Source organism: Poecilia reticulata, linkage group LG1 (genome assembly GCF_000633615.1).
Source record: "Poecilia reticulata strain Guanapo linkage group LG1, Guppy_female_1.0+MT, whole genome shotgun sequence".
In the NCBI taxonomy this organism is placed as follows: Eukaryota; Metazoa; Chordata; class Actinopteri; order Cyprinodontiformes; family Poeciliidae; genus Poecilia; species Poecilia reticulata.
The window spans coordinates 17,700,449-17,722,626 of NC_024331.1; the positions used below are offsets into that span (position 1 = coordinate 17,700,449).

At 38.8% G+C, this 22,178-nt stretch overlaps 1 protein-coding gene across 1 annotated transcript in view; it reads left to right on the plus strand.

Annotated features, from left to right (window-relative positions):
- The window catches only part of tbck (TBC1 domain containing kinase), a 33,258-nt gene extending 14,855 nt beyond the window's left edge, over positions 1-18,403 (plus strand). The window contains exons 21-26 of the mRNA XM_008406208.2: positions 71-107; positions 1,598-1,759; positions 9,099-9,271; positions 14,992-15,155; positions 16,450-16,609; positions 17,357-18,403. Of these exons, the coding sequence (XP_008404430.1) occupies positions 71-107; positions 1,598-1,759; positions 9,099-9,271; positions 14,992-15,155; positions 16,450-16,609; positions 17,357-17,467 (807 nt within the window). The 3' untranslated portion in view covers positions 17,468-18,403. The remainder of the gene's footprint in view (positions 1-70; positions 108-1,597; positions 1,760-9,098; positions 9,272-14,991; positions 15,156-16,449; positions 16,610-17,356) is intronic.
- Positions 18,404-22,178: the final 3,775 nt, after the last annotated feature.

Sequence of the window (22,178 nt, forward strand, 5' to 3'; positions counted from 1 at the left end):
TAATAAATTCTAATAACGTCCAAATATAACTAGTCTTTCCCTCTCTTTCTGTTTTTTTTCCCCTTCACAGCTTTATGCTATTCCCTGGTTCCTCACAATGTTTACACGTAAGTTGCATTTTGTTGTTGTTGTTCCTAGCAGATAATTGCATTTTTCAGATGTTTTTCTAGATGAAAAACATCTAGAGAAATATAAGATCCACTCACCACTGCCTGTATTTTTTCTATTATATCTTATATTCATGTTTAAATGTGTCCTTATTTCATTGGATTGTAATTAAATAACTTGATGTTCAAATATGTGTGCCTGACAAATGAGCTGCATTTGATTGTCACCTCTCTACCAAACTCTGATCTCAAGCTGAGCTGTCAAAATTTAAGCAGTGAAATATAATCAATTAGATCATCCGGTTTCATGTTTGTTAAACTACTACCTTTTATGTGCTTCTACTGATTCCAGTGAATAGCTCCATGTTTACATCTGTTACACTGAGAAGGTCATGTATGTTTATTTCATGCTCTTATCTTTACACACTTTAAAGCATAACCTTGATCAAACCAACCTATATATATATATTTTTTTTTTTTACCAGTAAAAGTAACATAAGTAGAACAACTATTTGAACAACTTTCACGTTGAGTTTGGATGCATACATATAATCTGAAAATAGTGATTTCCATTAACTGACCCTATTAGCAATTGGTCAGTGCGATTGCCAATATGTTCTCTGTTCTTGGTAGTATAACTCCATTTTTAATTAATCAGACACATTCTCTTACATGTGAGGGTGCAGAGTTTAGTTTGTTTCCCTTTTGTCCAAAATCCTCCCACAGAGCCAGTCAGTGCCTGGTATTCAGGTGTGCTTTTCTGACTGCTAATGTCCTCAGTCCAATATGAAACAAGGTTGGAGGCCCTGCTTCCTTTCACAAACAGACACACTACCTGTCACTCACACCCACCAGTCTATTCAGTTGACTGCTAATGTGTTGGGACCCTCTGAAGCGTTCTCTCAGCACTCAGCCCACTGCACCACTGTGGGATTCTGCCTCCATATAGACGGGAAAAAAAATAAATAAATAAAAATCTGAATAGCATAAACAGAAGCACCAAGTCAGATTCATGTTTATGCATGTCAAGAGAGGAGATGTGTTACATTTAGGAGCACGGAAAGTCATATGATTGAAATAATAATTGCAGAGGGACATGGTATCAGGATGTGGTTTTATTTGGCCTGAAAAGAGTTGGCTCATAATGAGAGTTCTTGTTCTAAAGCTCCTAAACCTGCTGATGTTCTTCCAGTCATTTTTTTTTTTTTTTTTTGTAACATCGCCCACCTAAACCTTTTCCCAGCTGCCTCCTACACCAAATATGCTTCCGGGCATTGCTCAGTTTTGCCTTGTAAGCTTGTAGTTTTAATCCACAGGGACAAATTTATTCCATACTTCTTCACTTACAGGGTAATTGTCCACCTCTGTAATTGTTTATACAGTGCAGGAACAACTAAATCTCATTAAAAAATTTTTTAAAAATCCAGACACTGATATGGTATTTGTGACACATTTCCCCTGTTGTATTTGTTTTTCCACCTGGCATGCAGACGTGTTTCCTCTGCACAAAATCTTCCACCTGTGGGACACGCTGCTACTGGGAAGCTCCTCGTTCCCCTTTTGTATTGGCGTTGCCATACTGCAGCAGCTCAGGGACCGTCTATTGGCTAATGGCTTTAATGAATGCATCCTGCTCTTCTCTGACCTTCCAGGTAAGGATGTTAGCCAGTACTTTGCTCTGGTTTATAAACATCGCTTTACTGTTTCTCTCTTTTCAGTTCCATTTCATATTTTAGTATAAAAAAAATTACTGACCAACAGTAACCAATATCCTCACGGGATTCCTACACAGTCTGCAAAAGTATAGAATTTGGTTGATTTGGCTAATAAGAGTATGGGAAATCCTCCATCCATTCACCAACCCATTCAATTTGTTGGAATTTACAGCCTCATTGCTGTACTGCCATAAATTAGTTTTCCAGCTTTGCGTTACTTTTTAAACTTCAGATTAAGAAGGATTGAGCTCTCTGGAAAATTGGGTGGGGAACAGTATCGACATTTCACCTGAATTATATGTGTGAACTCGTATATTTCATACTCTTGGCACATTTGGGTTTAAAGTAATCTCTTAGTTTTACTTACAGACGTTAATAATGTTTTGCAGCAACCCAGCCAGAATCTTGACTCGAATCTAATATGATTGAAAGCCCCTGTCTTTCAAATTGTCTTAATGTCTTCAGGTAGTTTAGTTGTCTGTTGCCTGCAAACGCCTTGCTTGAATTAAAATAATTTTGTCATATATATCAGGGGTTTGAATAATAATGGGCTTAATTGCTATTTACCACTCTGGTTGGAATTATTTACATTCTTAAAATTAACGTTTTATGCAGTTCAAAGGAAATTCTGCCAAATGCTGAGGAAAAGCATGCAAACCTCTGAATTTGAATGCATTAACAAGAATTCTGATGTAATGTAGACATCTGCTAAACCCAAAATTCTTAATGACCCAAAACAAGAGAAGTTTGTTCTGACTTAACTTCAAACAGATGCGTCTCTATGCAGTCGCTCTGTGTAAACTTCTAGTTTCAGCTGGAGATCGAAAGAGGTTCCCACAAGTGTTAGAACACTAAAACACTTTGGCTAAAAAGTTTTTGTTTTTTTTTCCCGGTAACTTAAACTAATAAAACAAGCTTCCTCTGGAATAATGTTCATTAATGGAAAAAGAGACTGATTATAAATAAAATGTGCTCTTAAGGAAAAATACCACTGGATATCTCAAGATATGGTTTGGACTATGTTCTGCTGTGGGGCTGATTCACTGGCTCTGGTGATGGATGCATTTCATTTAACAAAAAGTGAAGTCAAAAGATTGCTAATGTTATTTGCAGCATTTTGCAGTACCTAGTATGAGTAAAAAAAAAAGCTTAAGTTGAAGGTCTGATGTTTTCAAGCCTTGCAAAAACGCAGAATACAGATATTGCAATATGGAGTGATGCCACAGGAGCAGATGAGGGAACTTTAAACTGCATCGTAAAGAGCCCTGTTGACCCAAGTTGGAGTGAACATTTTTAGAGGTGACTAGAATAGACAATAAGCATACTTCAAATAAAAGGTTAGCAGAAACTGAAGAAAGCTTTCTAGTGACAATTAAAAATGTTTAGAGGCTTTCTATAGTTTTGTGTTTCTTTTTTGTCTACTTTTTAAAACCTATTTACCAAATTGAAGCTTCAGTTTGAGCATAATAAACTGAACTGAGTAGAATATGTTCGACTTGTAGAAAAGGTCATTTCCTTTTGAGATTTCTTGTTGCACCTTTTGTGCTTCCATTTGACTTAATTTGTAAACGCCACACTGACCCAAAAGTCTTCTTCCCTCAGGAACCAGTGCAAAACCAAAGCAGGTGCAACAAGAACTAGTGTTAGCTCCTCAACCTATGCAAAAACGCAAAGTTTGACAGTTTTATAGTTGTACTGTTAACTTATAATTACCTATTTATTTTCTAATTTGCTGGCATTGTAAAGATTTTATTTATTTTGAAAGATGTCGTCTTTTTTTCCCCTTACTTTTAGTGTTTAGTGTCTTGTACAAATGTCTTGAGATGTTCAGTGTACACTTCATGCTGAGTGATTGCTCCACCTATTTCCTTAAGCTGTGTTGCTTAGTGTAAAAAAAAAAAAAAAACTGAGCATATTTTGGGATGAAATAAGTATACAGGAAAAAATTTGCTCAGAAGAGATGAAGAAATGCTGCAAGAGAAGCTTCCGCTAGTGTCCACTTTTAGTGTTGCCAAAGTTCAGTGTTTTTCTGTCAATCTTCAACATATGTCTGGGCCAGAAGGGAGAAGGAGTCCAGGTTTTCCTTATACAGGTAAAATATGTTGGCCTGAAGCTGCAGTCAGCTTCTCTAGTGTTATTCTAAACTGGCTGGCTCCTTCTGCCAACTGTGTTTTTTTTTTTTTTGGTAAATTATTGCCAGCTAACTATACCCGGATTGTTATAGCATGATATTTTGAACTCCTCTTACACTATATTAGGAACTGATTCTGGAGTGGAAAGACTGTTTATCTAAGCCTCCAGCAAAGTTCTGGTCTGGTTTATGTTGGCAGTTTTTTACACAACCTGTGACAAGCAAGGCCTGCTAAGCCTGGTGCCACCCACTTAAGCAAAATGTTTATAATCTCTAAAACAGTGAAGACCTAAGAACTTATTTTTAATTTGTACCTAAATAAGCTATGTTGGTACTGTCTGTTTTCTTAGCCACAGACAATGTCCCAGACTAAAATTAAAACATTTTTTATATATTAAAAGTTTTGGGATATATTTTATTTTAATACAAATAGGTTTAAGCACTGTGCTAATGTCTTTATTCTGCAAGTGTTGCCATAATCAAAAAGCCCAATGTTCATAGAAAAAATAGAAGACGATGACTTGGAAAGCAAGTGCACAGCCAGCATTGATTAAAAGCCAAATATCCTTTTTGTTTTTATTAAAAAGTGAAATTAACAATATATTTTTTTCAGTGGCAACTCACAAATGAATGCCCTTCTCAATATTCAGTAGGACAATATTTACTCGCATTGCAACATGAAAACCATTCTTATTTCTGAGCAGTTCTATTCATGTTTCCAGTGCTATTTTGTCTTTGGTGATCGACCTTTCAAGTCAGAAGGCTTCCCTGCTGTGTCACCTTAATCTTTGGCTTCCTTCACAGGTTCACTATAACATTCAAGGTGGTGCTGAGGCTGAGTCACTCTGAAACGTTAATATCTTTCTAACTCTGCCGACGGCATAAATCATGCACTTTTGGCAATATGTTTCAAATATTTTTGCTCAGGTCTGTAAATGTGAAGGCAACCTTTGTCAAACGACGGCAATAAAATTTTACTTCATGTTTATACAAAGTCACGCACATGCACATTTACATATACGCGGCTAGTGAATTATGCTTCATATCCTGTGATTTGTGGCCTGCAGCTGTTCATTTCTGCCATTAGGCGTGGAAAATTGATGTCCTCATTGAGCTGAAGCTTCCATTCATTTTTTACAGAGCCGGCACCACATGCATCACATTCACAACTACAGGAGCCTCGTGTGTGGAGGCAGAACAACACAGCCTGCTGCTGGTTTTGGATTATAAAACAGGTCAAATAGAAGTTGTCTAGCTCACTGTGTGGCACAGATTGAAGCAGAAATACCAGAAATTGTTTTTTTTTTGCCCACATTTTTTGTTGCTTTTTATTATGAAGTGCTATATCTGGTTGCTGAATATTTTTTTTTCTTCCCCAAATTTAAAATAGCATCGAACAGTATCTCACTCAGAGAGCACACCCCATCATATTTATGTAAATATTTCATTAATTCTTTTTTTGGGCCGACACTTAAGACGTGACACCTTTATGCAATTTAAAGTAGTCAGTGTACAGCTTGTTTAATAATGTAAATTTCTAATCCCTTCAAAAATAATTAAGCACATATTCATTAATGTCTTAACCACTGGCAACTAAATGAAACAATGAAGTTAAATTTAAATGTCCAAATTGTGACCAATTAGCTATTTTCTCTCATAATATGCAACCCATTAGTGTTACAAGGTCTCTGGTGTGAATGGGGAACAGGTGTGTTGTTGGTATTGGTCACACAACTTATACTGGTCACTGGAAGTTTAACACAAGAACTCTGAGGATATGAATAAGAATAAAGGTGGCCCAGGCTATAACAAGACTGCCAACAGTGTGAAACTGATCTGCAGCATAGTGGCCAAGACTGAAAGAAAGTTTTAGACACATTCCTTCTGCAACACACCTGAATCAGATGAGTGTCCTGCGAAAAGGCCTCTACCAATCTGAATGACTTCTGGGAAGGGAATTCAGCTACTTGACCTAAGTACCATACATGAGTTCAAGTGTGTTGGAGAATGGATGCATCTAAAAGCAGAATGGTAGCTCTCGTGGACAGGACTTGGGCACCGCTAGTGTAATTTATGAAAAAAGTTCAGTTTGTCTTTCAGTTTTATACAAGATTCTCAATCTGTGTTAAATCAGTGCAGGAATAAAGTTCCCATTCAGTCCTTCTCTATTCCAGTTTGCAGCTGTCGGATCTAGCTGATTTGTTCCAGGATAGTGATTCCTAAAGGATTCCTCACATCAGGATTCATACACTTAACCCTCCTGCTTGGGACAACTGGAGCAGTAAATGAAGTCAGTGATGGTAATTCCCACTGACAAGTCCATTACACATGGAACCCAGTTCAATAGTTACATATTCCAATAAGGACAAGACATCCGGATTAAAAACTAGCGTTGAATATTTTTCATTCTCTACATTTCCTGCAATTGTAAAATTAATGTTTGCATCTCTAAACTACTATAAAATTTAGGAATGTCTGTATGTTTCTACTGCACATTTCTTTGTCTAGATTACATACCCGACTTTTAAGCATTAAAGCATCAGTATGAAACTTTTATTAAAAATGTTTTGTACATATTTAAAACTGTCAATATGTTCTGATAATATGAGATAATCTGTGAAATGATCAATCTCCTCCAGTTCCTCGCTCTGAAGAAATGCACTGTTTCCAACCAAAATCAACCAATCAGAACCAGGAGGATGGTCATAGTGCTGTGAATCATTCCTGTGTACTTATGCTCAGTGTTCTAATGGCAGCAAAATGATTTATTGTTTCAGGAAACTTGTTTATCCACTGACATCGGTGGCTATGCTAACTAGCCTGAGCTTTCACAAGAATCTCTGCCCTCTGGAAGAAGCTGGAGGGTAACGGAGAGCAGAGGGGGGAAGGAATGATGAGCAGCATTACCTGGAGGATGATTGGCAGTGCTAAAACCCTCCTCCTGACTCTGATTGATTGTTTCAAGTTAACACTGGGAGAAAGTGGAGAAGCTCCTTTTTTTTCACAAATAAACTGTCTTTTGCCATAATGTCACCACATAGTAACAGGTTAAACAAATGTGCAACAAAATGTTTTAGATAAAAGTTACATACTGCAGCTTTAAATATTTTAAACGGGTATATAGCGGTGCCACATTTAATTTTTTAGCAAGCCGGACATCTCAAGTTGACGATCGATGGCAATTAATCTCCTCTTTTGATACCCTTTGCACGTAGCTCAGTGTAATCTGCAGAGTTCTCTTGTGTTTATGCACTTCACCGATTCACAGTGGACAAGAGCGACTCTCTAGCCGACATGAACCTTGTGTGTACAGATAACGCACTGGCATTGTTCGTGGGACATTAGTGTTTGGTTCAATGAGACACAACAAGCACAGAGTTGATGATCTCCAGCTATTGATTGTCAGCTCTGAGAAATCAGCCACGGGTCGCAGAAATTGTGTGCAAACAGTATACAACATTCAGTTCAAGGTGACAGTAGGCTGGTGTGCAGCGAAATATATTGCTTGAATCTAATAATAAACCCATCTGTCTTTGAAGACGTGTAACTTATAATTGTATAATTGTATTGTAACGCTGTTCATGTGATAAATATGATTAGCATGTTTAGCACATGCTACACATGTGTGAAATGTAGCTCAACTAGAGCAACAGACAGGCTGAGTAAAATGGTTCCGTTTATGTATTCTATAGAAATTGAAGTGTAAAAGAAGCTGTTTGTCTTGTTGGCACTCTGCCTGGGAGCTTACAGCACTTAACCGAACAGCTACTTTACGGGGTTTTTTTTATGGGTTTACATTGGATTTGATCACCACTAATTTAAAATTGAACATGATGTGTCTGTTCAGACCTGAACTGGATAATGCTCTGTTAGGCAAATCACAAGAATGTATTTGTGAAGTCACAAGAATAAAACATTTTCAAATATTTTTTGACATTAGGCCACAAAAGAATTGGACAAGCATGAAAACTGCTGTATTTAGATTAGTCACTACTGGACTGACTTATTGTAAAGTGATTAGTATTTCAGTTTACAATAAAATAATAATAAAACAGTGATAAATGAAACATTTATTGTATTTGAAAGAAAAAAAACTGGTTTTTGTTTTACATAAAATGTTTTAATCGTGAAAATTCTTTTCCTGTTTTTTCTATTGCCACTCTTAGTTAAGTAATCCAGCTTTTTCAGAAGTTTATTGCAACGAGCCACGTCTCACACTTCTATATGCCACTATATATGTTATTTACTCCATTATTTTACTCTGACAAGTTGGTTGTTAAGCAGATTGGCTGTGTTAGAATGCCCAGCTGAGCCGAGAGATTGTTAAAGCAATCAATCTCCTCCTCCTCATTTCTGCCTCTTCTAGCAGAAGGAGTGATTGTAGGCAGCATTCATGGCCCTAGGGAGGGAAAATGTGTTTCGTTGAACTACTGCTAGCCTGTCGGTGTGGAATATCAGACTCTCGGTGTGTTTTTCACTGAAATGGACCTTGTAACTGAGTGTGTCAGGTCCTATCCCCAGAGAGCTGACAACCTCCTTACCTTGACACTGTGATGGAGCGGAGGGAGGCCATGATAAATGTTCTATATAACTTCTCCGCAGCCTGGCCCAGGTGCAGGTCACACCAAGAAGAGCTCATTAGCCAGACCTGCTTACTGGCCTCGAAGAAGCCGACAGAATGAAAGAGGCTGTCTGCGTGAAGGACTGCGAGGGTACAGCATTCCTAATTTACCCAAATCCTCGGCTAATCCAACAAGTCCCAGATCCATAATCCTCTCTGTTCTCACAATGAGAAGCAGGCTACATTGAAATTCAACAAAAAAAAAAGTTGCTTTTTGATGAAAGAGTATTTATAACCTATTATACTAAACTCAAAGGAGCAACACCTGCTTAAATAAGGCAGTTATTACCTTAAAGGCCGCTGGCAGTGCTAAATGAATGCTTGGGTTGCTAATGAAGGCAAATTGCCAAGGTCAAACTACATGCTGCTGCAATTTAATGCAACCTCCCACACTCAAGGGTCCTATGCAGTCTGGAAAAGCATGGGAATGTCTTTCCTTTCTTTCTGTCTGTTGAAAGATAAGACAAAAGCTCTACAGCGTCGTACATGTATGTTTATTTTTTCCTTTCACATTGTTTGTACAGAAATTGACATCGAGCGCTGTGTTCGCGAATCCATCAACCTCTTCTGCTGGACTCCAAAGAGCGCAACCTACCGACAGTATGCTCAGCCAATGAAAGCTGGCGGTGACGGCATCTTTGGAAAAACAGCAACTTATTTCTCATCTGACTACCAAGACATGCCGAAGACGGACCTGGTTAGTCTCACACACACAATTATCCATATATTTACATTAAAAAAAAATAAGGTGGAGGCAATTTATAGTTGCTTTTTGCTTTACAATTTTCTGAACTAATTAAGTGAGAGAGAGTAGAGGTTGGGTAAATCTTATAATAGAGACTGGTTCACTGTAAACGTGGGATAGAAGGACAGAATCACACAAAACAAAATCCAAATGCAAATCAAATACTTCACAATACATTATAACATCAATTGTAAAATACTATTGATTGATTTTTGGGTCTGGTTTTTAGCTTACCAGGGATAATTGATGTGTTTTGTAGTGTAGTTGTGTGAAGTAATTAGTAAGTCAGTCTCAAAATGAACATTAGGACATGATTTCATCTTGGAAACTCACCATCAAACTAAGATAAAGATCTACATTATGTGGCTGTTAATATAGAATATTTATACCTCATAAAAGTATTATGAGGTAAAAATATAAAGCAAACAAATAAAAAAAAGATTCATTAAGTGTTTGCTGTCACGTAAATGTTCTTACCTCCACACTGTTATGTTGGATGCTCTTTGGTTGTTGGACTGTCCATCTGTTATCACTTTGACCCTTTCCCAAACATGCGGGCCTGGAGCTCGTCTCTAAATAATTTCTGCCTCCCAAATCCACACTGGATTTTCATAATTGAGTGTTACTGACACCTGTCCAGTGCAGAAAGCTTTCTACCTGACTTATTAAAACCACAACATTTCCATTAAAAATGTAGAGGTGAAAATTTTTAATGTTTTGAAACCATAGGTTGTTTTTTTTTCCAAGACCACAGCCTACCTTGAGACTGGTAGCTGGACCATGTATTATAAATGCAATTACACTGAATAAACAAGTGCTGACCATGATATCAACACTGAGAGTAGTGCTAAACTAAAGGTACTAAAATTTAAAATGTGACAGTGCAAGGCTTCTTGATTTGAAATATGATTACCTCCCCATTTCCATTCTATTGAAAATTATTAGCATCATACTGCAAATGTATTCTTCATTTCTCTTCCAGTGCCATCCGTTCAGACCTGGGCATTAGAGATGTAATAGGTGCTGACAGTTTTATAATAAGCTCATTAAAAGTGTATTATCTCCATCTGAGCTACTTGTCTCGCTTGCAGCCAGAGACTTTTATGTCTAACTGAAAATCTGTTACATTTGAGTTTCCGACCAGATAATTCCCAAAGTGTAGATGACGCTCAATGCCGTGTAAATTATGTACTTCTCACTCTAACAGAGCTTTAACTGCAGATGTTATTTTAACAGGTTTTATTTTCTAAGACTTATCTTCACAAAGATTATTTCTGTTGAGCTTTAAAAAATTATTTACAAGCACCTTATGTGAAATGAAATACAAATAGTCATATATGTAGTACTTTTCAATGTAAAGACATGTATATGTACAGTCCCCTTCAAAAATATTGGAACATCAAGGCAAATTCCTTTGTTTTGTTGTGAAGACATTTGGGTTTAACATCAAAAGATGAGCAGGAGAGAAGAGTTAAGAATGTCAGCTTTCATTTCCTGATATTTACATGTAGCTGTGTTGAACAACTCCATCCATCCATTCTCTTACTCCCTTGTCCCTCAGTGGGTTCAGGAGGGTTGCTGGTGCCCATCTCCAGCCAACGTTCCGGGCGAGAGGCGGGGTCACCCTGGACAGGTTGCCAGTCTGTCGCAGGGCAACACACACAACCATGCACACATGGTTGTGTGTCTCCACAACCATGCACAATTTAGAGAGACCAATTAACCTGACAGTCATGTTTTTTGGACTATGGGAGGAAACCGGAGTACCCGGAGAAAACCCATGCATGAACAGGGAGAACATGCAAGCTCCATGCAGAAAGACCGGGGCCGGGAATCAAACCCAGAACCTTCTTGCTGCAAGGCAGCAGCTCTACCAACTGCGCCACTGTGCAGCCTGTGGACACAAACTCAGGACACAAAAAAAACTTGACCGGCCAACACAGAGTCCTGACCCCAACAGAAGACATTTGGGATATTCCTGTACAGTTTATTCCAAATGTATCACTTTACACCATATTTATACCACAAATTACTGCCTAGACTGCAATAAATGTGAGCTAGGTAGTTTAGTGCCATGCACACTGACACTCTGTTCTTGTGGTAGGTTTGGTGACACTAAAATATTTTAGAAGAAAATGAGGTGGTATGGTGTTTAAAATGTTCAAATTCAAAACAGCAGACATCAGTTGAAAGTAACTTTATTAATACAACCTTGTTTAGATGGAAATGATGAATATAATTTTATTCCAGCAACTAGCTAGACTGCTCATCATCTGGAGTCCTTGTTTGCTGTGCAACCAAAATACAAAGACACTGTTCTATTATGTATTTATTTATTCATCACAAGTTACATTTACCAATATTTTCCAAATATTATGCAGCCCTAATTTGAGGAAGGTTAAAAATTCTCAGAAACATTCCCAAACCTTGGAGAAAACCCTCCCAGAAGAGCAAAAGCTGTGATCGCTGCAAAGGGTGGTTAGAGATCATATTGAACGGTTTGGATTAATAGTGGAATAACACTTAAGTTTACATTTGTGTGAAGGCAGACAAGCAAATACTTTTTTGGCAAGATGGAGTGTATTCATACACACAAAAGAATAAACGGATCATTTCCTGGGCTCCCCGATGATTGCTGTGCTCTCTCCTTCAGCCGAGGCTTATTTTTATGATCTTCGGTATTGATCCATTGTTGCATTTGTGTGCTTCTCACCTCTCTCCTTAAAACATCCAGTCAACAGTGTATTGTGTTAAGCTAACAGTCCCAGAGGCCTGAGCAAAAACACACATGACTTGGAAAAACAGAGAGCACAAGATGTGATACGTTCTTCAGGCACCTGAAATAGGAGAGAGGTGATGTAATCCTTAAGGCGAGAAATAACTACATCCTTAGAAAGCTTAAAAGCAAATTGAACACACATATAAATAGACATGTGGTGAAAACAATTTCAAAAGCTAAAAATGCTTCCATGATGTTCAGGGTATTAAATTAAATTGAAATTCAAATGTGTGGTATGTATCCCGAGATCTATAGTTCTATAAATGCATCACAATAATGAAAAAAAACACATACCATTAATTAGTTGTTGTTTTTTTTATTGTTTCATAATCGGAGCTGTGTGGGGAAGCCACGGGTAGTCTGTGAGGCAGAAGCTCAAACTGCAGGCTGAAGGAGAAGCTTCGTGGAAATCGGTGGTGCTTGGTGAGAGCAAGCGTTTACCTTTACCCTCCCTTTAAGTGCGTCCTGAAGCAGTACCCAAAACACAGCAACCTATTCATTTGTAAACAGTGTTTTTCCTTCTTTGAACATTGCTTAATATTGGAGGTGCACACACAGACTCAAACGCAGACTCAAACTCTTGCAGAAGATTTGTGTCTGGTTTAGACTCGTCACTGTCTGTTCAGTGAAATGCCACAGTTCCTGTAAGCCATCCTGGACTCTCGCCCTGCTTACTTTGACATTTAAATACCCATGCAGGGCTTCATCTGCCCAGAACCCTGACAAGCTGTGCATTTTCCCTGTTTCTGTTCATCAATGGAGGAGGTTGTACCACAGATGTGTATCTGTATATGTGTGTATTTAAAGAAAGAGGTATCTCAAAACTCAACGTTCCTAGCTACATTTTTGACAGTTACCATCTTAGTAATGCATTAGCTTTTTATCTTACAATACAATCCTGGTCACATAATCCACTCATTAATCACAGGTTGATGTAGCATTTATTCGAACTGCTCTTTTTACAGCGTGGAGTAATTATACAGCACACAACTTTAACAAACTTTAAGGTTTTATTTAAGTTTTAAAACCTTCTGTATTTATACACAATGTGATGGTTGTATAAATGCCATCACATTATGTGGGGACACACATACAGTAAAACTGCTGAACTGGGAGATTAATTTATTGCATTTAATTCCATCCACTTTATGTAAGTAAGCACAACCATCCAATATTGAACTTGTTCTTACTATATGTTATCAGTTGACCTTCTACGAGACTTAAAGGAAAACAAATCTAGTGCAGATTTGCCTGATGTAGCTTTACTAGCTCAGCCTTCCCTGCTGGTAAAGGTAAAATCAGACAGTTTGTTGTTTTAATCATTTTTATATAAAGACTTCAGTAACCATTTGAAAACCCTTAATGTGTCTAAAATTAGACCCAACGTGTCATGACTGTTCATTTCTGCTCTGCTGTTTTCTATTTTGCCTTGTAGAAAACTTCTGCAATCCTTCTAGCACAGCCTACAGAATTTGATCTCGGACTACTCGACATTTATGGCACAGAATAAATAAATGTGATTTATTTCACCTATGCAAAAAAACAAGGGAAAATATATTTCAATCTGGAAAGACTCAAACGGAGAAAAAGGAACAATTAAAAGATTTAATGACAGGAATGAACAGTTATTTGGCGCTTGGGCCCCGGCAGCTGATTTGAGCTGAGATTTGATGTGAACTCGATGAACATCCCGATAACTGATTAGGGATGCTCTTCCCCCGGGGCCCCGACACTGGTGGTGGAGGTCAGGAAAGGGTGCTGTCCTGGAGAGCCGAAGGATGTGGGTGGAGAAGGGGCAGTGGTGGGTTAAACGCACCTGGGAACTGGCTGACGGCTTGGGTGTAGATCCTTTTATGCAGAGCTTGATTGATGAATGGACGCGCCGGGTGACGACCAGCGCTGAGGTCGGAGATGAGCATGACGGCGATGGGCGAACAAAGGGGGCGGAGTCTTCCGGCTTGAACTTTCGCTCCATTTCTTCTCAAAACATAAATTGAAAGTTGCAGAGCTGTTGTTTGGAAGCAAAGCTTGCAAATATTGCTGTTCAAATTTTTTTCTTTTAAATCCACATTTGAATTTTTAGAAAGTGTCGAGAGATGCATTTGACTATTCAGAAAGTATGCTTGAAAAGAAAGTTAAATAAATCAGAACGGATCGTAACCAGCTGGAGACGCAGTCGGCTGTAATCTGATTTAATCCTCCTTGTTTTTGTGTCAAAAATTTTTTTACAATATGGTGAAAGCTTTGTGATTTTTAATTTTTTGCTTTACTCAGGAAACAGACGTGTTGTTTTTACATGTTACCTTTTAGGGAGGAATGATTTTCAGCCCGTTTGGGTGGTACAACACTTGGCCACCAGAGCTCTGGGTCCTGCAGCCATGCCTCTGGCTGCCTGCTGCTTTGAATCTGTCTGGCTGCTCACGAGCAAACCCACCACAGGATTATGTTCTGGCCACGGCTGCTGCTCATCTGTCAGTATTACAGAGGGGAATTATTTAACCCTTTCAGTCCTGATGCATCATTTATATGGCTCTTCCTTTCAGACTGACGACAGATTTTTACCACTAGCTGCATTATAAGCATTGTGATGTTACACATTTGAAGAGGGACATTTTGTTTTCAAATTGTCAACGGTGTAATAAATCTAATTTCTTTGTAATGCTTATTTATGTTGGAGAATGAGAGTGGTTTTATGTGGAGCTATTGTTAAAAAAAATCATACATCTGAAAGGATAAACATGGGAGTCATTAAGATTTAATTGTCTGTTTATTGATCATTTAATGACGATAATCAAGCTGGCAGGTTTCACTTCCTCCCTAAATGATTCATCATAACAGCGTTCAGAAATTCTGTCCTGCTTCATCTCTTTTCCTCTGACCTCCTCTCCTGCAGTCCCGAGAGCCCCTGGCGCTGTGTGACCTGAAAGCTGAGGTGTCTCCCCGAATCTCGGCTGAGGATCTGATTGACCTCTGTGAACTCTCTCTCGCCGGACCAACCAAAAGGAGTAAAAGTGGCAAGCCAAAAATTGTTGCCGTCGACATTCGCAATGTGGAAGAGTATCCTTAATAAATATCATTCCAGACTTGTCTTGTTTCTAAGATGTTTATGAGCTTATCGATGCTGAAACTACTATATAAATTCTTACATAAAAGTGGATGCTGATACACTGGTGGGTTTTACTATATTGAAAGGCGTGACCCAGTGAAGGTTGCAGAGATACAAGGACAAACAATCTGGCAACAACAGCGCTCAGCCCCTCATTTCTTGCTACATCATTAAGCTTCTCTTCACAGAAATACAGCCAGTTAAATCTGTCATCTGAAACCGAAGTTTCCAGCACGGTCACACTATGATCGTTTGTGGTGATGTGGGGGTCATTGCTGCTTTCCATTAACGTTGGCTACTGGGATTCTGGTTTGAGAATAATGTTTCTATTTTTTTGTAGGATAACTGCTGTTACCAATCCAATCTGATAACAATGTATTTCTCAGCAGTTTACATGTTCAGACACTGAAGCAAATTATGTAAATATTTACTCTTTTTCTGCTTTTATGTTTTCAGCAAGACATTTTTCTCAGCCGTCTAACAAATATATGTTGTCCAACTTCATCGTCACGGTATATTGCGGTCTTTTCTGAAGGTTGAGTGTTTATTTATGTGATGAACTGCATAATTACACTGTTACCTCTGTTAATGTTACCTTAAATCTCATTTTCTGATAACCTGTCTGAAACCTCTTACCTAAAACCAGACTGGCTCACTGAAACATTTGTTCAAACAAATGTGGCTTAAAACCTATTATTTACATAAAAAAATGCAGACAAATGTTCTTCTTTTCGTCTTATGTATGTTACTTTTTGATATGCTTAGGTTTCTTGGTAGAGCTACGAATACACAAAGATCACCGAATAAAAGGGGTCCGTGTCTGGGAAAGGGAAGTGGAGAGAAATGTAGGAGGGATGAGCTTTTTTAGTTTCTCGTCCAAATTCTGTAACATGCAGTAAGCCCAGCACAAAGCTGCCCAACCAAATACTGCGGTCTGGGAGAGGGGATAGCATAAAGTAGGAAGATTAACCAGGGGACTCGAGCATTGTTTTGGCTTTTGAATGCTCTATCTTTCCTCTTTCATGTAGTGTTGGTGTCTGCATTCCCTTTAACAGAAATGATTATCCTTTTCATTCTTTTCTAAATCAGGCATTTTTCATGCTGCTAAAGAACATTTGCAGCTCACAATATTCAAAGACGTGTATTGTGGGAAAGATAAACAAAGTTCACCACAGTTGTGGGCTTTGCTTCAGACGGATTAGCACACCTGCCAAACTTTGCACTCCTTAACTCTACTGTCTCCAGCTTTGGGAGAGGACACGTTTCAGGAAGCATCAACATCCCCTTTAACAGCGTCTTCGGGCCTGATGGTGAACTTGTGCAGTGTCCTGCTTCAGGAGTCCTCCAGAACTACAGAGGGCGTGTGATTGTGATCATCAGCCATGCTGTAAAGAGTGCTGCTTTGGTGAGCAAGCTGAGCCACACATACATGAGTATGCCACGCACTACATTACAAACTTTTTGTATTTGTAGTTATGTTTGACTGTTAATATTCACCAGTCTCTTATACAGAAATGGTGCTTGAATGCACCTCCTGTGAGAACATGAATAAAGTAGTGTTATTGTTTATATGTAAAATATTTTTATATTTTTAATGACAAGTGCTATTAACAGGCATTCTATACAGGATTTAAAAAAACTACTTGACACCGTATGTGTTTAAGTAGAAAATACCGCAGTGATTAATTTATTTATTTACAGAACTTTCTAATTTAATGCAAAGCTTTAATCAGAATTTTTAGGTATATGTGTATCATTAGCATGTTGCTCTTTGTTGCTTTTTTGTGTATGTTAATGTTGAACATGGCATTGTTTGTAGAGGAGTATGTTTAAGGTACAAACACGGCACAAACAGAGACAGTAAGACCACAAAAAAGAAATAGCAACCAAAGTTCTGAATTGCAACAAATAAACATTAAAATATCACTGGACTACAAACATCTGAAATACATACAGAATATTTTGTGTGCAGAGACATTATTTTTCTTTTACGTCTTTTAAATCTGCCTCTTTTACAACAGAAACACATTGCAAGGTGATCTGTGGTCATCAATTCTGTTTTACATTTCAGTAAAGATGTTACTGCTCCAGAAGAGTATTAGGATTGCTATTTGAGTTTCAGAAATGACCTGGCGTATATTTTTCTTCCCAGTTTGCTGCACATCTGGTCAAGGTGAATTTTTCTCGTGTTTGTATTCTGGATGGAGGGATCAGCAAGCTGAAGCCCACAGGACTCCTCACTGTCCCATCACCTCAGATCTGAACTCATGATCCACCTTCAGATTAAAAGGATAACCAGAGGACTGAAAAACAAATGGGTTTCTAGATGAAATTAAGAGAAAAATGTTAGTAAACAGATGTTATCATGCTACAGTGTTACAAAACATCAGCTTGATAAAAACTTTTTTACTGGATTGTTGATTATTGTTTGTTTAATGTTGTTTTGTGATCAGTAAATGTTTGTGTATGACTCATTGAAATTATGAATCTATAAATGAATTCATGGATGATTTTTTTTAAATATATATTTGTTGATGTTTCTCATATATATGTTGTTGAATCTGATGATCTACAGTGGGGAAAAAAGTATTTAGTCAGTTACTAATTGTGCAAGTTCTCCCACTTAAAAAGATGAGAAAGGCCTGTAATTGATATCATAGGTAGACCTGAACTATGAGAGACAAAATGAAAAATTCAGAAAATCACATTGTCTGATTTTTAAAAGAATGTATTTGCAATTAAACATCTAGCTGCTAAGAGATTTTTTTATAGAATAACCATAAGTTAAATAAAATAGGTTTTATAGTATAGATGAAAACTTTTATGAAAAAAAAAAATTTTAACACAGGGATGCTTAGTGGCTAAATTGGCAGAACGGGTGCAGAAGCTATAGTTCTCAACACGGTGATGGATTCAGGACAAAATAATGGCCCCTCCACTTCAGACTAGGACTGAATCATTTTGCTGAGGGTACACACCAGAAGTTTGAGGACCACCTGTTCTACCTGCTAAGCCACTTAGCAGGTAGTGGCTTAGCACTTATATCTCAAACTCAGGTTTGAGATATAAGTATTCTATATATCTCAAAGATATAAGTATTCTATATCTCAAACCCAAGATATAGAGTGATTTATAAACTAACAACAGTATTTTAAAGTCTATTCTCTGAGCTACAGGGAGCTAGTGTAGGGACTTTAACACTGGTGTTATGTGCTCTATCTTTCTGGTTTTAGTGAGAACACCAGGAGCAGCGTTCTGGATCAGCTGCAGCTGTTTGATTGATTTGTTAGTCAGACCTGCGAAGATACTGTTGCAGTAATCAATGCAGCTAAAGATAAACACATGGATTAGTTTCTCTAGATCTCGCTGAGACATAAGTCCTCTAATCCTGGAGATGTTCTTCAGGTGATAGAAGGCCGACTTTGTGACTGTTTTAATGTGGCTCTGAAGGTTCAGGTCAGAGTCCATCACTACTCCCAGGTTTTGGGCCTGATCGTTGGTTTTCAGTTGTAATAACTGAAGCTGAGCATTGATTCTAGTTCGCTCCTCTTTAGGCCCAAAGATAATAACTTTAGTTTTGTTTCTGTTCAGCTGGAGAAAGTTTTGGCACACTTTACGCCAATTCCATTCGGCTCTATGGCAGAGTTGTCTTGCAGATTGAACTGTTTGTGCATTTCTCCATGGAGATTCCTTACTACCAGTCACAACTTTCACTTTTATGGGGGCAATGTAATCAATGATATCTGAAAGTTTACACTGAAAATCATCTACAAACTTATCTATGTCATTATAGCTTAAGGGCGAGGAAGAAGAGTAGATTTGATTAAATGTTTCTGTTTTTCTGTGAAGGTACGTTTTGTGATAGTAGCTTTTTGTCCAAGTGGGTTAACAGATAAAGAACTGTCAAAGATAACAGCAAAGTGATCCGACGGGGACATCAGTTACAGAAACATTGGAAATATTCACACCCTTACTGATAACCAGGTCCAGTGTGTGTCCTTGAGTGTGTGTTGCTTGTTTGACATGTTGCGTTAAACCAAAACTCTCTAATATATTAGGGAGCTTTTTTGCCCCTCTGTCTTGGGGGTTGTCAACATGAATATTGAAATCACCGAAAATTATTAAACAATCATAATCAATGCACATGAGGGATAGAAGTTCATTCAAGTCCGTAAAGAAATTTTCCACATGTTGGAGTTTTGTATAAAGTTAGTGTCAAAGTTCGTTTATGGCCTTTTACCTCACTTCCAAGATATTCAAAAGACGTGAAATTAGCCAATGAGATTTTACTAAAATTTATGGTATTCTTAAATACTGAAGCCACACCTCCTCCTTTTTTGTGTTTTCTATTCTCAATTAAAAAAATTTACGTAGGAGGCGCTGATTCAATTAGTACGATTGGTTCATTATTGTCATTCAACCATGTTTCTGTCAGAAATAAAACATCAATATATGCTCGGTGATGAAATTATTAATTAATAGAGCTTTAGCACAGAGAGATCTGGTATTTAAAAGAGCCAGTTTAAGTGACTTGGAGGCTGAAAGTTCTTCAGTCTGAGGTTCCTTTAGGCAGGGAATCAGTCTGAGGTTTGAATTAAGACCGCTATTTTTTGTATTTCTGTTTTTTGTAACTTTTCTTGTAGTGATCCGGACAGGTAATGACCTGTTTTGCAGTGCCGGGGGACCAAACACATTCTGGAGGAAGACGGGTGTAAATATAATATCTGGACTCCGGTCTCAGACCTCAGAAACGTAGAGTGCTGGATCCTCTGGGAAGTCGGAGGCAGGTGGCTTAGATGAAGTGAGGTCTGCTACGTGAGCGCTAAGGAGAGACGTGCCAAGGTGAACCTGTTGATCCATTCCATCCGTAAATTTGAGAAACTGGTGCGGAAGACATTTCTTCAACAGTATCTTGTGAGAAGCAGAGAGGGAGGGGGGAAAGATGAGGGCGAGAAGGAGGGAGGGGGGAACGAGAAGGGGAACCAGTTGCTCTGTCCCCAGTCGATGTTTTATCTGTTTTGGGACACTTTGCTTCTGATAAGTGGAGGGCTCCATCCTAGTCAGACATCCTTGAGCCTGTTCTTCTGAAGCGATGGTCATATTGTTGTTCTTGTTGATAAAATGAAAAATGTTTGCAGTGAGCAGCCTTATTCCATGTTTGTTAAGATTGGGTCCGCCTCTTCCAAAGAGGTGAAAGCGCTGCCAGTAGATCCTGAGGTTATCGATGAAGGTCACTGAGCTAGCAGAGCAGGTTTCAATCAGCCATTTGTTTATCATGCCCAGCCTGGAATGTTTTTCGTCTCCCCATTGAGGTGATGGAATTGGACCACTGAGAAATAATTTTGTTTTTAATTTTCCCATAGTGTTTCCCAAGAAAAGAAACCACTCTCGTTTTCTTGGGATTGCAAACATGACTGATTCCATTTACTGCCTCATCTCCAACAATAAGCACTCTTGGCATACCTTTCGTTTTCCTGGTGGTCACTTTGTCCTTTGGAGCTTTGGGGGGTGGATGTGTTGGTCTAGCCCAGGGGTGGGCAACTCCAGGCCTCGAGGGCGGATGTCCTGCAACTTTTAGATGTATCTCTACTTCAACACACCTGAATAATGAGGTCGTTAGCATGACTCTGGAGAACCTGACTGCACTTAGGAGTTGATTAAGCTATTGGATTCAAGTGTGTTGGACCAGGGAGACATCTAAGAATGTCAGGACACCAGCCCTCGAGGACCAAGTTTGTCCACCCCTGGTCTGGCCTCGTTGTTGATGTTTGAAGGTGGGTTTTCACTCAGAGGCTCAGGCTGGAGTGCAGAAAATCTGTTTTTCAGTGGGATTCCCACGGAGTCGGAATGTTTTGAGGCTTGGGCTGGTCGCTTTGTCCTTGGGAGCAAGGTCGATGGAGCCGTTTTGGTTCCAGCTGCTTGTTTGCTATTCTTTGGCAGAGCAGGTGTTGAAGTTGAAGGTGGGTTTCTGCTCAGAGCCAGCCACGCTTATTCGTCCAGGTGAGGGGTTCTCCCCGTTACGTCGTCTCATGGGATCTCGTGAGACTTTTGTTTCGGTTTGGCGCCCTGAGCGATCCAGGGTGAGCTGCTTGGTGCGGGGTGTACAACCTCTCTGCTGATTTGAGGAAGAGTKGTTTCATATCCACAGGTAGCGTTGATCTCAAAGTTCACCTCCAGCCGTTGAATCTTAGTTTCTAAAAACTGAAGTCGTAGAATACTGCTAATATCCTTGGGGTTGGGTGGGGGCATTTTGCCCTAGTTCAACTTGGAGGTGAAGAAAAGTAAGGTAAAATTAAAAGTGAGAAAATCTCCCGGTCCTTAGGTTTGAAGTAATCCATTTATGATGTCGATAATGCAAAATAACTATAAAAATTGTGACTTTAAAAATAATTCACAGGCAAAGTTCAGTAAAGACAAGATAGAGCAGGATAAGCTGTTCCTCCTTCAGCTGCCAGTCTCAAGTCAAATTAAATTGAACTATAACCTAGGTTTAAATAAATGGTATCCTTTAACACCTAATGTTAGGTCTAAATTTCAAACCGGGGATTAAATAAAAATATTCTGAAAGAAACAAGGAAACTATTTTGGATTAGATTTTGTGTCATTGTATGTCAGCTGGGGGCTGCACAGTGGCACAGTTGGTAGAGCTGTTGCCATGACTGTTTTATTTAAGACAGAAAAAAATCCCACAGCTGTTTAAGTAATGTAGTTTTGTTGTTGTGATGGACTGGCGACCTGTCCAGGGTCCACCCCACCTCTCAGCTGTTGACCGCTGGAGATAGGCACTGGCACACCTCGCGACCCCACTATTGATAAGCGTGTAAGTGTAACCCGGGGTGAAAAAACTGCCCTTAGTCCCGCCTTGCTGCCCCATTGGTTAGAGTGACAGTCAGTCACACAGTGCATGCAGCCAATTGACACACCTGATGTAATTATTTAAGCTTGCTCCAGCTTTCCCCAGTCAGGTGTGAGGG